The sequence below is a fragment of the Anopheles merus genome, chromosome 2R (genome assembly GCF_017562075.2).
Source record: "Anopheles merus strain MAF chromosome 2R, AmerM5.1, whole genome shotgun sequence".
Lineage (NCBI taxonomy): Eukaryota > Metazoa > Arthropoda > Insecta > Diptera > Culicidae > Anopheles > Anopheles merus.
In genome coordinates this window covers 58,610,341-58,624,834 of record NC_054082.1, presented here as the reverse complement: position 1 = coordinate 58,624,834, position 14,494 = coordinate 58,610,341, and the positions used below count along the sequence as shown (strand labels likewise).

At 41.5% G+C, this 14,494-nt stretch overlaps 1 protein-coding gene across 2 annotated transcripts; it reads right to left on the bottom strand.

The window, feature by feature from the left end:
- Positions 1-9,648: 9,648 nt before the first annotated feature.
- On the bottom strand, positions 9,649-13,330 carry LOC121589757. Of its 2 annotated transcripts, none has more exons than XM_041908870.1 (5): positions 13,116-13,330; positions 12,001-12,135; positions 11,487-11,910; positions 11,115-11,422; positions 9,649-11,025 (listed from the first exon to the last, which is right to left on the bottom strand). In XM_041908870.1, exons 2-5 carry the CDS (start codon positions 12,128-12,130, stop codon positions 9,839-9,841), a joined length of 2,049 nt encoding a protein of 682 aa, XP_041764804.1. In that variant the 5' UTR covers positions 12,131-12,135; positions 13,116-13,330; the 3' UTR covers positions 9,649-9,838. The 2 variants fall into 2 exon arrangements, with proteins under 2 accessions (XP_041764804.1, XP_041764805.1); XM_041908871.1 differs by lacking the exon at positions 13,116-13,330 and adding an exon at positions 12,490-12,507.
- Between the last annotated feature and the right edge of the window lie 1,164 nt (positions 13,331-14,494).

Below are 14,494 nucleotides of genomic sequence, written 5' to 3'. Positions count from 1 at the left end.
CTTTTTTAAATGTTTTGTAATACGTGTGCTAGTATGTGATTATCGTTTACAGTGTATCCCTCATGCACAGCATTTTTCTAATGGTGCTCCTCCGCACAAACAGGCAGGTAGTGCAGTGACAGCGGATATAATCTGCTTTGAATCAGATGTAGCGACCTTCGCCGCTATGATAGAGACCATCGATTGCAGCTGATAAAGGCGGCCGTATTCGTACAGGTGGCTAAAGAACCTGAACCATGAAATAGGAGAAAATGTGAGAGAAAGATGATCGTGAGAATGGAGAGATGACAAGGTGGATGATCGAAGGAGCTACCAAGCGATGGCGGCAAAAAGATAAAGGGGATTTTAGTGTCGATGCTTAACTAGAGAAGAAATGTAGAAAATTAAATAAAAGTTGAGTAGTATTGAAGATCATTAAGTTTATTGCGTATAGTATTTCCTTTATATATAATTCTAACCTTTTCACAGAATAATGTTTTACGGATCGGAAAAAAAGATTAAAAGCTAGGTAATTAGATAATTAATTTTAATAAGGATAATTAGTTCTTAATGTAACAGCACGACAGCTTGTTTTCTCAAGTGATCTCATCAGTGGGGATTATAGCGGGCGTCTCGATTCCTATTTTCAGGGTTTTCCAATTGAGTTTAGACTAGCAGCATACTTTTTTTGAATAGTCGCAATAGATTCTTGACTAGCATCCTCTATTTTTGATTACGATCAGTGCATGTTTGGCTAGGAGCAATTGATTTCAGCAGGCCGGTCGCTGGCGCGGAGTGACCAGATTGTTTTTAGAGGTTATCGGTAGGAAATTTAAAGCATATTCGGTAATTTTCGGTAAAAACAACTTTTTATTCGCTCGAAAAATTTATTTAATTCCAATTTTATGGTTGAACGGTGAATACTTAGAAAAATATTTGTTTTTAAGTTAGAAAAATTGAGGTGTAGTATGCTCAATTGTAAACCGATATTCGATCGAAAATCGATAAAACTACATATGGTCACTCTGAAAAACTTGCTCAATCTAGCTTTTGGTTAGGTTATGTCTGTGGATCCACTACTGCATATTTCAATTCAGCCGTTAAGTGCTTTTGTGTTGTATTGTGCATTCATAAAATCAAAACAATAGCACCGAAAACCTATCAGATAAAATATATCTTACTTTGTGGATGATATACAACAGTAAAACAAATGATTTAAAAAATGATATTTTATTCAAGTCGATCTGTCACACCGGGTGTTATAAACGCGACGCTCTTAGACTGTCATGCAGGGACCTGCTGAAATCAATTGCTCCTAGTCAATAATCCATTGCACATAATCAAAAATAGAGGATGCAAGTCAAGAATCTATTGCGACTATTCAAAAAAAGTATGCTGCTAGTCTAAACTCAATTGGAAAACCCTGTATTAATATAAGACACACACCACTTTACTAGCATAAGGTTTGATGGAACACGAAGTAAGAAATAAAATATAGTGTTTCGTCTCCAATAGTTTTCGGATAAAGTTTCCTTTTCTTTCTTGGATTTTTGCTGCTAATAATTACCGAAGCCGTTGTAAGTAATTGCTGGTGATGGAAAAAGCCTTTTCGCTCTTTATTTATTAACCTTTAAGTTGGCAACCGGATACCCGGGTATTTTTTTCAACTTCGAACTGCAATATCTTTTGATTCATTGCTTTTATTGACCTGAAATTTTCCGTAGCCTCCCAACTTTTAATTTATGATTTTTTGGTACAAAAGTTGTAATTTTAAACAGCCTGTAAGTATTTTATTTTTATTTTTTTTAACTTTACCACGTAAGTTGGCAACCAGCATACCCGGGTATTCCATACATTTTGTATGGAGAATGACGTTTCTCTTCTTCCTCTTTTCGTATTTTGCTTATTTTCGAGTCAAATTCAAGCGATTCCAAATTTCAATTTGAACGTTGTTTTTATAATAAAATGAAAAAAACTTAATGAATAAATGAAATAGAAGAGAATATATGGTCGACATTACTTGCTTACAGCATTAACATATAGAAAGCATTGTTTACCTATGAAAATCGTTAATTTTTTGCATCAAAACGTGTGGAATACCCGGGTATGCAGGTTGCCAACTTACGTGTGTAAATCTGGTTGCCAACTCTACGGTTAATTTAAGATCGATAGAGATGTGTACATAAATAATCGACCGTGCGCGGATGTGTTTCGATCCGCAGTTCAAATCTGCACGATTCACGCAGCTGCTCGAACATATAGTCAGTAAGATCTCAACCACTAAACCATAAAGAGTTAGAGCATCACCATAATACGACCATCCGAAACCCATCGCGAAAGATAAACCTCCCAAAGTGGTGACCCCGACGTGATTCGAACAGTGCAGTGCCGCGATAATATCCTAAAGCGTTCCTTTTCCGTTTTTTTATTGGAATGTTAAACATGACTACCCCACCCATCGAGTGCAAGGAAGAAGGACAGGAATTAGCGTCGTCAATTCCGCGAATGTGGTGCCCGCCGTTTGACTCAGAAGACGTGGAGACGTGGTTCGTGTGTCTCGAGGCTGCATTCTGCGTTAACGCGGTTAACCTCGACAAGCATATGTTTAACGCAGTTATCGTAGCACTGGGTACCCAAGCCAAGCATTTTCATTCTGCCATTGCGAAGTGTAACACCGCAACGACGAGTGACAAATACCTGGTCATAAAAAAGGCGGTCATTGACCATTTTAAGCCTTCAGAGAGTGAGAGGCTAACCAGCATACTATCCGGTGTTTCTCTTGGCGATCAAAAACCGTGTCAGATGGATATGCTGGTTCCATTACCGCTATGGCAACAAAGCTGAGAGATGCGAGAGGGATCACCCGAGCGATCGCAATACTAAATGTATTTTTTTCGACGAGCAGAGTCCCTTACGCCAAAAAATAGTCCGTTTTACACTTCCGTACCCAGACACTCTGTCACCCACACCAAGATTCTCAGCTAATCACTCACCACATCACTACGCAGAACCCAACACTCCTGAAACACACAGTTCCACCTCCGGCAGTCACTCACTATATTCACCACACCACCGCTCAGGACCCATCACTTCAAAAGAGCACACATCTATAATTGCGCCACTTAAAAACACACTACAAGATCACACTTCTACCACTTCATCACACATCTGCCGTATACACATTACCGATAATAGCTGGCATCGCGAAAGAAATGGTTTAAAATTAACAGTCGTTCAAAATTTACCAGAGTCGTTAAAAATTGCTAGAATTTGGCATCGCGTACGCATTTAGTTCATTTGTTAATTTTAGCGACTGGTCCTATGCCGTCGTTAAACAAACGACTGTCAAGAGCGTATGCGATACAAATTAACAGTCGTTTAATTATACTGCTCGAATTTTTTCCCCGTGTTTGCCTATATGCGATATCGAGCAGTCGTTAACTGTTTTGACGATCGTTTATTTTAACAGGAATGAACAACAAATGAACTCAGTTAAATCAAAATGAACTTTAAACGACTGACAAAATGTGTTCATTTATTCGCGATGCCGGCTAATATGTCCCATCACCGCATATACGGTCAAAAAACACTAAACGTGGATTTTTTTGGTCAGTATAAAAAATAGTCATTAAGATCTCAACCACTAAACCATAAAGAGTTAGAGCATCACCATAATACGACCATCCAAAACCCATCGCCAAAGATAAACCTCCCAAAGGATCTTGACTTGATACACAAAATGCGAGTGCGTCTGTATTTGTAATCATTTAATTAAATGAATAAACCAATGAGTTATTCAACAGCATGTGTCGTTATGTCCCAAATTGTGTGTTATTTTTGTGCATTTTTTTTTATTTTATTTATCAGGCACTACAACCGCTTTGCGGTCTTGGCCTGCCTCAGGAGTGTCCGAAACCGCTCACGGTCTCGCGCCTTCGTCTGCCAGTCCGTTATCCCGGCCTTAATGGCGGACGCCTCCACGCCATCTTGCCACCTCAATTTGGGCCTACCACGCCTCCTCTGTCCTTGTGGACGGCCTAAAAAGACTTTACGGGCTGGGTCGTCCGTTTCCATGCGTATAACATGGCCAGCCCACCGGAGCCTGGCGAGCTTTATACGCTGTACGACAGTGAGGTCGCCGTACATCTCGTATAGCTCGTCGTTATAGCGGCTCCTCCATTGTCCTTCCACACATACGGGGCCAAGTATCCTTCTGAGCATCTTCCTCTCGAACGCGGCTAAGAGGGTTTCGTCAGATTTGGACAGTGTCCATGTCTCAGAGGCGTATGTGAGTACTGGTACTATATAGGTACTTTATAGTCCCAGCTTCGTCCGTCGCGACAGGTTCTTTGAGGTGAACTGATTTTTCAGGCTGTAGAATGACCGGTTGGCAGCCAGCATCCTTGCGCGCAACTCAGCTTCCATGCTGTTGTCGTTGCTGACCTTTGACCCAAGATAGGTGAATTGTGGGACGACTTCAAAAGTGCGTTCACCTATCTGCATGTCACGCCTACGTAGATTCTGATTATTTGTTGGTGGGCCCGCTGATGTTGCCACCATGAGCTTGGTCTTTGCCTCGTTTATCTGCAATCCGAGGTTCTCTGCCGCCTGCTCGATCCCTTGGTAGGCTTCTGCTACATAGGAGAGCCGCAGACCAATGATGTCTATATCATCAGCGTATGCCAGGATCTGGGTTGACTTATAGAAGATGGTTCCCGTAGTCTCCACCCTCGAGTCGCGGATGGCCCTCTCTAGTGCCAGGTTGAATAGGAGACAGGCAAGCCCGTCTCCCTGGCGCAGACCCTTAGTGGTAGCAAAAGGTCCTGAGAGTTTTCCATCCACCCTCACCTTATCAGTTTGGCCGGAATTCCAAAAGAGCTCATAGCGTCATACAGTTTTACCCTGGCTATGCTATCATATGCGGCTTTGAAGTCAATGAAGAGATGGTATGTGTCGTGTCTGTATTCAGCCATCTTCTCCAAGATCTGCCGCATGGTGAAGATCTGATCAGTGGTTGATTTTCCGTTTCGGAATCCTCTTTGATAGTTTCCGACTATCTCTTCGACGTGCGGGACAAGGCGATCCTGAAGGATCAGGGAGAATATTTTATAGGCGGTATTCAACACCGTAATACCCCTGTAGTTGTTGCAGTCCAACCTATCTCCCTTCTTGTATATGGGGTAGATGATGCCGAGATTCCAATCACAAGGCATTGATTCGCTATCCCACACCTCAGTAACAATTTGATGAATCTCGTTTTCTAGTCGTGCACCTCCATTCTTGACCAGTTCGGCTGCAATTCCGTCGGTTCCGGGTGCCTTGTTATTTTTCAGCCGACGAATAGCCTTTCGTGTTTCTTCTATGCTAGGTGGCAGTAGCATGTCACCATCTGCTAGTGGCGCTTCTAGCTGTTCGTTTAACTGGTCATTGAGTAGTTCATCAAAGTACTGAGCCCACCGCGAGAGGACCTCTGGCTGGTTACTGACCAGATCTCCATCCTTGTTGCGACAGCAGGTTACCTTAGGTACAACGTTGTTTCGGTGACCTGCTATCGCTTGGTAAAACTTTCGTGTCGGTCCGTACGCCTCTCTGGTTTGCTCGAGTTCCCGCATGTTTTGCTCTTCCAAAGCATGCTTCTTGGAGCGGTGAACTCTTTTCTCTTCGCGTCTGAGCCGTGAATATTCCTCTGCGCATGCCCGCGTTCTATGCCGTTGCTGCATTGCTCGGTATGCAGTATTCTTACGTTCGGTCACTTGTCTGCATTCATTGTCGAACCAGCCAGGTTTGGTGTTGCCACGACGTGGTGGGAGTATATTTCTTGCTCAGTTTATTATTTTTGTTTTTAGAGCGTTCCACCTCTCGCTCGTAGTTTCATAGCTGTTTTCTGGTAGTAGAGACTCTTCTAAAGCGGCTTTGAATTCCTGTTGGACAGTAATGTCCCTTAGAGAGTTCGTGTTGAGCCGAGGCTGCGTGTTTTCTCCGCCCCCATTGTCGCGGGGGCGGGCGATTCTACAACATATCACTAGGCCAACCAAGTAGTGATCGGAATCGATATTGGCTCCTCGATAAGTTCTGACGTTTAACAGGCTCGACTGTCGTCGGCGGCTTATTAACACGTGGTCGATCTGGTTGAAGGATTAGCCATCCGGGTGCGCCCACGTCATTTTGTGGATGTCCCTCCGCGCAAATTTGGTACTTCCTACAACCAGATTGTTCGCTGCGGCGAACTGGACCAATCTACTACCATTATCGTTACTGTGCTCATGCAGACTGTGACAGCTAGTGCATTGGCGGTACATTGGCTCCCTACCGACTTTTGCGTTGAAGTCCCCAAGGATGATTTTGAGGTCATGCCTGGGGCACGCATCTACGATTCTAGCGAGGCGGCCGTAAAAAAGGTCCTTCTCCTCTTCCTCTTTATCTTCGGTAGGGGCGTAAACGTTTATGAGGCTTATATTGAAGAATTTGCCTCGCATGCGCAGGGTGCATAGCCTATCGTTTATAGCCTTGAAATCCAAGATTGCGGGTTTCAACCGGGGACCTACGGCGAAACCCGTTCCGAGCACGCGGTGGCGGTCGTGGCAGCTGTAGTAAATGTCGTAACAATGCTTACCACGCCTGTTCTGCACACCGTTCCCTAGCCACCGAATCTCTTGTAGAGCTACGAGGTCCATGCTCAGTGTGGCTAGGGCGTCATCAAGTTTTTTCAAGGCTTCGCTTAGAGTGCGTACGTTCCATGAGCCCATTTTTAGAGTAGTCCGGGGGCATTGCGTAGGGTCGATATCGTTGAATCCGTTTCGAAAATTTATTTGGCTTTCTGTAGTCGGTTGCTTCATGGGACTGGGTGACTGGCCCCGCGCCCACGTGACCGTTTTGTTTAGCGTCGGGTTGCCCCCCCGACGTTCAGGCAACCGGTTTCCCGGGACACCCACCCCCCTCCTGGTTCGCCATATGCCACCAACCGCCCAAGGGGTTGGGTCAAGCCCGTGTACCCAAGCTTGGATATGTGGTGACACATGTTACCACTCTGCACGACGAGGACGTGTCGGAATAGGAGTTGGATGGGAGAGCCTGTATTATCCCACAAAGGGGCTTCGGATCCCATCCCATTACAGAGCTTTTTGTATTTTTGTGCATACATAAGATAAAAGATATCAATATGCATTTTATCCCTATCCGTACATTATCTCCAAAATAAATTTTAATTGCCAAATACCACTAAATTGTGAGTCCATTTCCCAAAATCGAGAGCAGTTTTTTCACACATTGATACATTTTCTCACATGGTTGAAACTATCCTACATAGATTTAAAATCAACATCAAAGGATCATACATAATTAAAAGATAAATTTCAGAGTTCGACATAAAACCATCACCTACGCTTGTTTCATATTAGCTTCTTTACACTTGATCGGCATGACAATCAAATGGTCTTATAACGGTCTTAAACGGAATGCACGAACATGGCCCCACGAACATAACTTCAATTCCAGAATTGATCGGTTCGCGCATCGGCCAGGTCACAGGTAAATCAATATACACACAGTATATATATGTACAACCACCATAAAGAGCCTCCCACGTACAAAACAGGAGCGACGGAAAGGATCGCGCAAGTCAAAGGAAGGGGTGCGAAAGCAGGCCAAAGAGGGGAAAAGGGGGAAGGCAAGGCACATCGAGAATAAAATGTGTGGTAAATTTTTTGGCTATTTAACCGTAGAGTTGGTAACCAGATTTACAAACGTAAGTTGGCAACCGGCATACCCGGGTATTCCACACATTTTGATGCAAAAAATTAACGATTTTCATAGGTAAACAATGCTTTCTATATTTTAATGCTGTTAGCAAGTAATGTTGACCATATATTCTCTTCTATTTCATTTATTCATTAAGTTTTTTTTTATTTTTTGATAAAAATAACGGTCAAATTGAAATTTGGAATCGCTTGAATTTGACTCGAAAATAACCCAAGTAGAAAAATCGAGCAGTTTTTTGTTCTTTTCTATTTGACATCTCCCGTTTTCAGCTTAGCGGGAGATGGGATTGCACGCACACATGTCCAAGTTTTCGCGGAGACACGCACACATTGAAACCAATGGCAAATAGGTGACAGCAGGCGAAAAAAAATATAGGTTATGTGATTGTAAACATTCTATTTATTCCAGCCTTCGCATCGGATTGAAACCGCGCCTACTTTCTCAAGTTTCCCAGTGCATTGATTCCGTACATAGCTGTGAATTATAGTAGAGAATATTATATACAGGTTGGTTATTAAATTTTGTGTACTTACGCAGATTTGATCGCAGTTCCATCGTTCAGCCGGCACTACCTCAATGAGATGTACTGCTTTCCGGATTTGCGTGAGCTGCGTTAATTGAGAACAAAAGTAATTGAATTGGTTTTACCTTTATAGGAAAATGTCTGAAGCTCCGGTCAACAACAGCAACAACAACAACAACGATAGCAACAACAACATCGTAAAACATCAGCATAAAAACCATCTCATACAAATTGATCCAGCAGAAAGACAGCAATCGCGCGTTCCGGTTAGTGTATCTCCAGGTGACACATTAAATTCACCTCCCCTGCTTGTTCGCACCACGTCCTTATCCTTTCCAAGTTCTTCAGGAGTTCACAACATTTCATTCCCTTCTCTGCCCCCCAAAATCACAACTCACAATCCAATCCCAGTCCCTCCACGTACCTCTTCGTTGTTCCGTCCAACTTCGATTGTGCAAAACGTTTCGTTCCGGCATTCTGTTTCCCTCCCTCTCAGTCCTACCGTGCCACCACGCACGACTTCTCTGTCCCTTCCATGTTCTCCTGTACAACCACCTGTGCCAATCCGTCCTGATCCAATAGTTTTCGATCAATCAAGTTCCTTGCTCGATTCTTCCGTTGCTTCGCATGTTCCCGTCGTACCTCCTCGAACCAGTTCCTTACCCATTTCCAACACCAATCATCCGATCCTTAAAAAAAATTCACCTGGAGATACACAGTTAGATCGTTTAGAAAAGAAAATAGATATTTTATCAAAAGTATGTTGCCACACTTCACAAGAGGTCAGCCTAGTTTTAAAAATACAAGCGGCATGAAAAATTCTGAGAGCTTACAGGGACACTTTAAAAGATTAGAAACCCTAGAAATGCTTGAGGAAATGGAGGAAAAACTGAAAACGAACAGCATTTTCATGGCAGAAACAATATACCTGCTTGTAAATATATTGAAAGGTATCAGTGATGTTAATGAAAGATTATCCAGCACGTTAGATCTACTCTTTGATAGAGAATTCTTTTCGTTGTTTACGTGGTCAGGAAAAAGCATACCAGAACCGAAACTACCTTTGGAAATATATATACATGTAATAGCTCTTTTCAAATTTGTAGGCGGTAGTAACATGGTATCAGTTTCAGATGGAACTGTGAAAGATTTTCTAGTAAAGAAACTTAACCATGGAAAGGCACGAAGTGATGTGAAAGGGTTACGACATACGGTAAAACGTAAAAAAGAAGCTTAGATTTAGATAGATATAATGGTCCATTAATTGTAAAAGTTTTTTATTGAATTAATGATTTAGGCATTTATACAATTAGGATATGAGTTGTGATTCAAGTTGTGATATGAACTATGTTGGAGTAAACGTATATGAATTTAATAAGTAAAAATTATTTATGAAATACCAACAATCTGTTCTAGTTCTTAAGGCATTTCCTCCTTGCATTTTGCCTTATCCCGGGCATACTCGGCTACTTTATTCTAATCATTTTAATACAAAACTAAACTAATAAAAATATTTACCTAAACTTAAACCTTTACTACCTATTCTAAGCCTAACAGCTTACATATAACAATTATGATCTAACTTTCAAATGTATGTAAAAGAGGACTGAAATAAAATGTATTACCCTGATCTAAACTAACTGCCACTAGCTTGCATTTAATTTCTTTTAATTCTATCCTGACTATTTCCTGTGATAAATCTTCTACCCTAGCTGTAAAGTTATAAATTATCGCCGAGCTACATGGTTGGCTAAAAGTGGGTTGTTTCTCCTTTAAGAGTCGTCCTTCTATAAAATATGAATCTGATGACTTTTCTGCAGTACAATACCTTACTATCTGATCCTCCTGTGTTAAAAACCATCCATTTCTATTGCCCTTTCTTAACATAAATTTTGGTTTGACTAACAAAATTACCTCATCTTTTTTTACCTTTAGTGATGGATACACTCTATCATCCTTTTTCCTTGCATCTGCTGCCTCTAATTGCGTTAGTTCTATTAATCTACACACTATCTGGTTTAAAGTTCTATGTCCTGTTCTAGCTAAGTTTTTCATAAACCCTAACTTGTCCTCAATACGATAAGTTGATAAAAATGGAAGAGGCCCGAAATTTTCAACATCTGCTGCTACATGTAGTAAATTATGAACGTTAATTGTTAAATGTGTTCGACTATAAACTGTGCTATATTCTAATACAAATTGTTCGAGCAACTGACCAGCAAATATCCAATATTGTTCAAATAATCTTGAAGAGAATAAATTTACCGCAATGAAAAAAAGCTTATGGTGCTCATAGGCTTCATCTGATATTCTGTTTTTTAACAAAGGTATGCTAACGTGATGTAAAAATGCTGACAATTCGGACCCCTTCCAAAACCCTAAATATTTTAATGCCCTAGGCTTACGATGTATCTCTGACGGGTATTCGATCCTGACTAAAATATTTGAAATTTCTAACTGCTCCTGTTTTGACCACTTCGGAAAAGGGTGTAAAGCACCAGTTGTAAAACCTTTAAGTAATTTTTTTTCTATTCCTAGTGCGAACAAGTGAAGGTCATCGGCTATCGTTGTTTGTGTTACGATGTCTACTTCATCTATATCTAATAATGGCGTGTAATATTTTTGGTGTTTCACGTAGTCTCCGTTTCTAAATTCTTTGTCGGTCCGAACTTCAGCTGTTCCTTCATATATTGTTTTGGTTCCGTCATGGCTGCCAACTATTTTGCACTTAATACATGCTTCCAGCCCAGGAGAATACGTTACTCCTAAAAATATATAATAAATTTGCTGTTACTCTCTACTTCTCTTTGAAAATTCTCATTTCGTACAATTAAGTTTACTGTGTCATTCTTACCTTTGATGAACGCACGAGCTGGTGTATCTGCTACAATAGCTTTCAGGCGAAAGTCGATGATAATTCCGTTAACATCAATGCCTTGCACCAGTACGCGGTTGATATCATCCACTAAAGGCCGGAGAAACCCTTCCAAACAGCTCGGTTTTGTCGCACCACAAAATACACCCAGCACCATGATTGGCAGTGCTGGTAGATTAACTATGTGCATTAATATAGGCCATAGCTGCGTTGGTCCACTATTATGCATCGGAAGTCCATCTACCGCGATATTAGCTTCTATCAATCTGATGACTGGTGGTACAGATCTAGAACGAAAAAGTAAACCAAAAATTACCACATGTTCATTCCAAACAGTCATATTATTCTTACCGATAATATTGTTGGAGAGTGCTTTGTATTCCTTGGTACCAAAGCTGCCCTTCTCCAACGGCCGTAAAATGTCTCTCCACCTGTTTCGGAGTCTTCAGTAGCGTCTTTGCACACCTAGGAAGAGAAATATTTGTAGTTTCACGAGTCAACACCAGCAAATCACTCAATGCAGAATGCGTTATTTTATGAGTTAAAGCCCATATCCTAAGCCTGCTAGCATAAGCATTGCCTTCGGGGGCTTCATCAGCATCAAAATACTCATCCTCATTGACTTCGTCCTCCAATACGCCTTCACTCCAATCGTCTTCCAACACCGAGCAATCAGCGTCTTCATCGTCATCAGAAACGTAATCCGCTGCTTCTGATTCCATGGGCATATCGGCAACTTCAACGGCATCCGGCTGCACATTCCCGTATGATGAAGCTGTAATGTGTAATAATATTACAATATTAACAAATTATTGCTCTGCTTGCGTTTTTAATATTCCATTGTTTTAACACAAACATAACTTACCTTGTTGATCGACACCGCTGCTTGTTCCCGGAAGATTTTCCTCTTCCCATTCCTTTTCAAAGCGCTCCCAAATTGCTTTGGCACGCTTGCTCGCCACTCCACTTTTCTTCAAACGTTTGGACGTATCCATTTTCACTTGGTTTTATGCAAAAGAAATAAAAAAAAAAACAACTTTAAGTTCGAAGCAAAAGAAATCACTTTCATCCGTTTCCAACACCAGTTTGTTTTGATTTGAAAATGCACCCGCAGCTCTTGACGTTTACACACACCACCATACATTTGATGCTCTTCCACACGGATCGAGCAGATTTTTACCCTTCCCCCCCTGTTTTGCCCACATTTCGCCTGACAATTTCTACTTGGGAAGCACAATACGAAAAGAGGAAGAAGAGAAACGTCATTCTCCATACAAAATGTATGGAATACCCGGGTATGCTGGTTGCCAACTTACGTGGTAAAGTTAAAAAAAATTCAAAATTAAATACTTACAGGCTGTTTAAAATTACAACTTATGCACCAAAAAATCATAAATTAAAAGTTGAGAGGCTACGGAAAATGTCAGGTCAATAAAAGCAATGAATCAAAAGTTATTGCAGTTCGAAGTTGAAAAAAATACCCGGGTATCCGGTTGCCAACTTAAAGGTTAAATTTTAACCTTTGTTCTTTTCTTGCCCTTTTTCTTCGGCATTGCGTATAGTGGAAGAAAACGATGGTAAGCACAGCGTCCAGTGCAATGGAAAGGATTTTGTAATCCCTTTCAGTATGGACGACCAGTCAATTATCGTGAGAATTCACGACCTGTCCGCAGATGTGGCTGATAAGGCCATTTCCCAGTTTCTCGGTAAGTACGGGGAAGTGCGTGAGATTCGTGAAGGAACCTGGAGTCACATATACCCGTGCAAAGGCCTTCCCGATGGCAACAGATATGTGACGATGGTTTTAGAGAAACTTATACCATCGCACATAACTATACACGGAGAATATACGTACGTTACGTATCGAGGCCAAATCAGAACATGCCGAAGCTGCGGAAAGGCACAGCATCATGGGAAGACATGTTCTGATAACAGAAAAGAATTTAAGAAAACGGTAAGTAACGTTCAAGATCGGCTTACAAATCACACCAGCGTGGCAGTGCAAAATAAGCCCAAAACTTCTGCGGCTCTTATAAAAAATCCGACAACCGTACCTACACCCACGACACCGGTGTCACTAACATCAACGTCGCTGTTGGCGCCAACGTTGTCACTCAGACCAACGTCGCCGTTAGTGTTATTACAAACACTGCCTAATACGACAGGGCCCATAGCAGCGCTAGCCAAACCTGTCGCTTCGACATCTGTTGTGGAATTTAAGGCTCCACACACACCGTCACCCAATCTCTTCCTTACCAATACCGCACTAACTAGTGCGGCTATTGTAAGTAAAAGAAGAACAGACGATGCCTCCGACAGCGATGCTTCGACCTCTTCGCTAACAAGTGTACACAAACGCAAGCCTGGACGACCACCACAAACAAAAACAGACGCGCGATTAGCGTATGAATTACCACGAAATAATAGTGAGTAATCAACTAAATGATAAAAATACTCCAGTGGAACTGCAGAAGTGTCCTGCATAAAAAGATATGTTGAATGCAATGCTATCTGAGCAGGACATTGACGCTTTCGTTTTGTGTGAAACCTGGTTAGCGAAAACTGAGAACTTTTTTCTTTCTGGATTTAATATAACCAGATCAGGGCGAGATGATGGTATGGGTGGAGGCGTACTGGTGGGTGTTAAAAAAAAACCATTCCTTTTATAAACTCTCAATTCCTGCAATGAATTTGATTGAAGCGACTGCGATTCAAGCCAAAATAAAAGGTGAAGATATTTGTTTGGTATTGATTTACATGAAACCATTAACCAAAGCAATTGAAAACAATTATATTAGAAATGAATTAGAACATCTTGCTACAATTTTACCAGCCCCTTTTGCAATTTTGGATGACTTTAACGCACACGGTCTAGAGTGGGGCGGATTGCGCAACGATGCCCCTGGTGACATAATCCGTAACTTCTGTGATGATTTTCAACTATCTATTTTGAATACTGGTGAAGCAACTCGAATCCCCAACCCCCCGGCAAGGCCAAGCGGCTTAGATCTTTCCATAGTTTCCGCAACACTCGCTTTAGATTCAAGACCCTCAAGGCTCCGATCACCTACCAACTTTGACAAAAATGTTTAGAGGTAATAGTACGGAAAATAATTTAGATTTGAAACACGACCTTACACGCAACATAGACTGGCACAAATATGGGGAGCTTATTAAAAAATCATTTGCCTCACACAATACAAATAACCCAATGGAAAAAAATGACAAAATTGCAGCTTCCATCCTCCAGTGCGCTTTAGAATCCCAAACAAAACCTAACACTAGCAAACATAAAAAAGCAAACCTCCTACGATATGGTGGGATACCGCGTGCAGCGAGATGCACAAGAAAAAATCCTT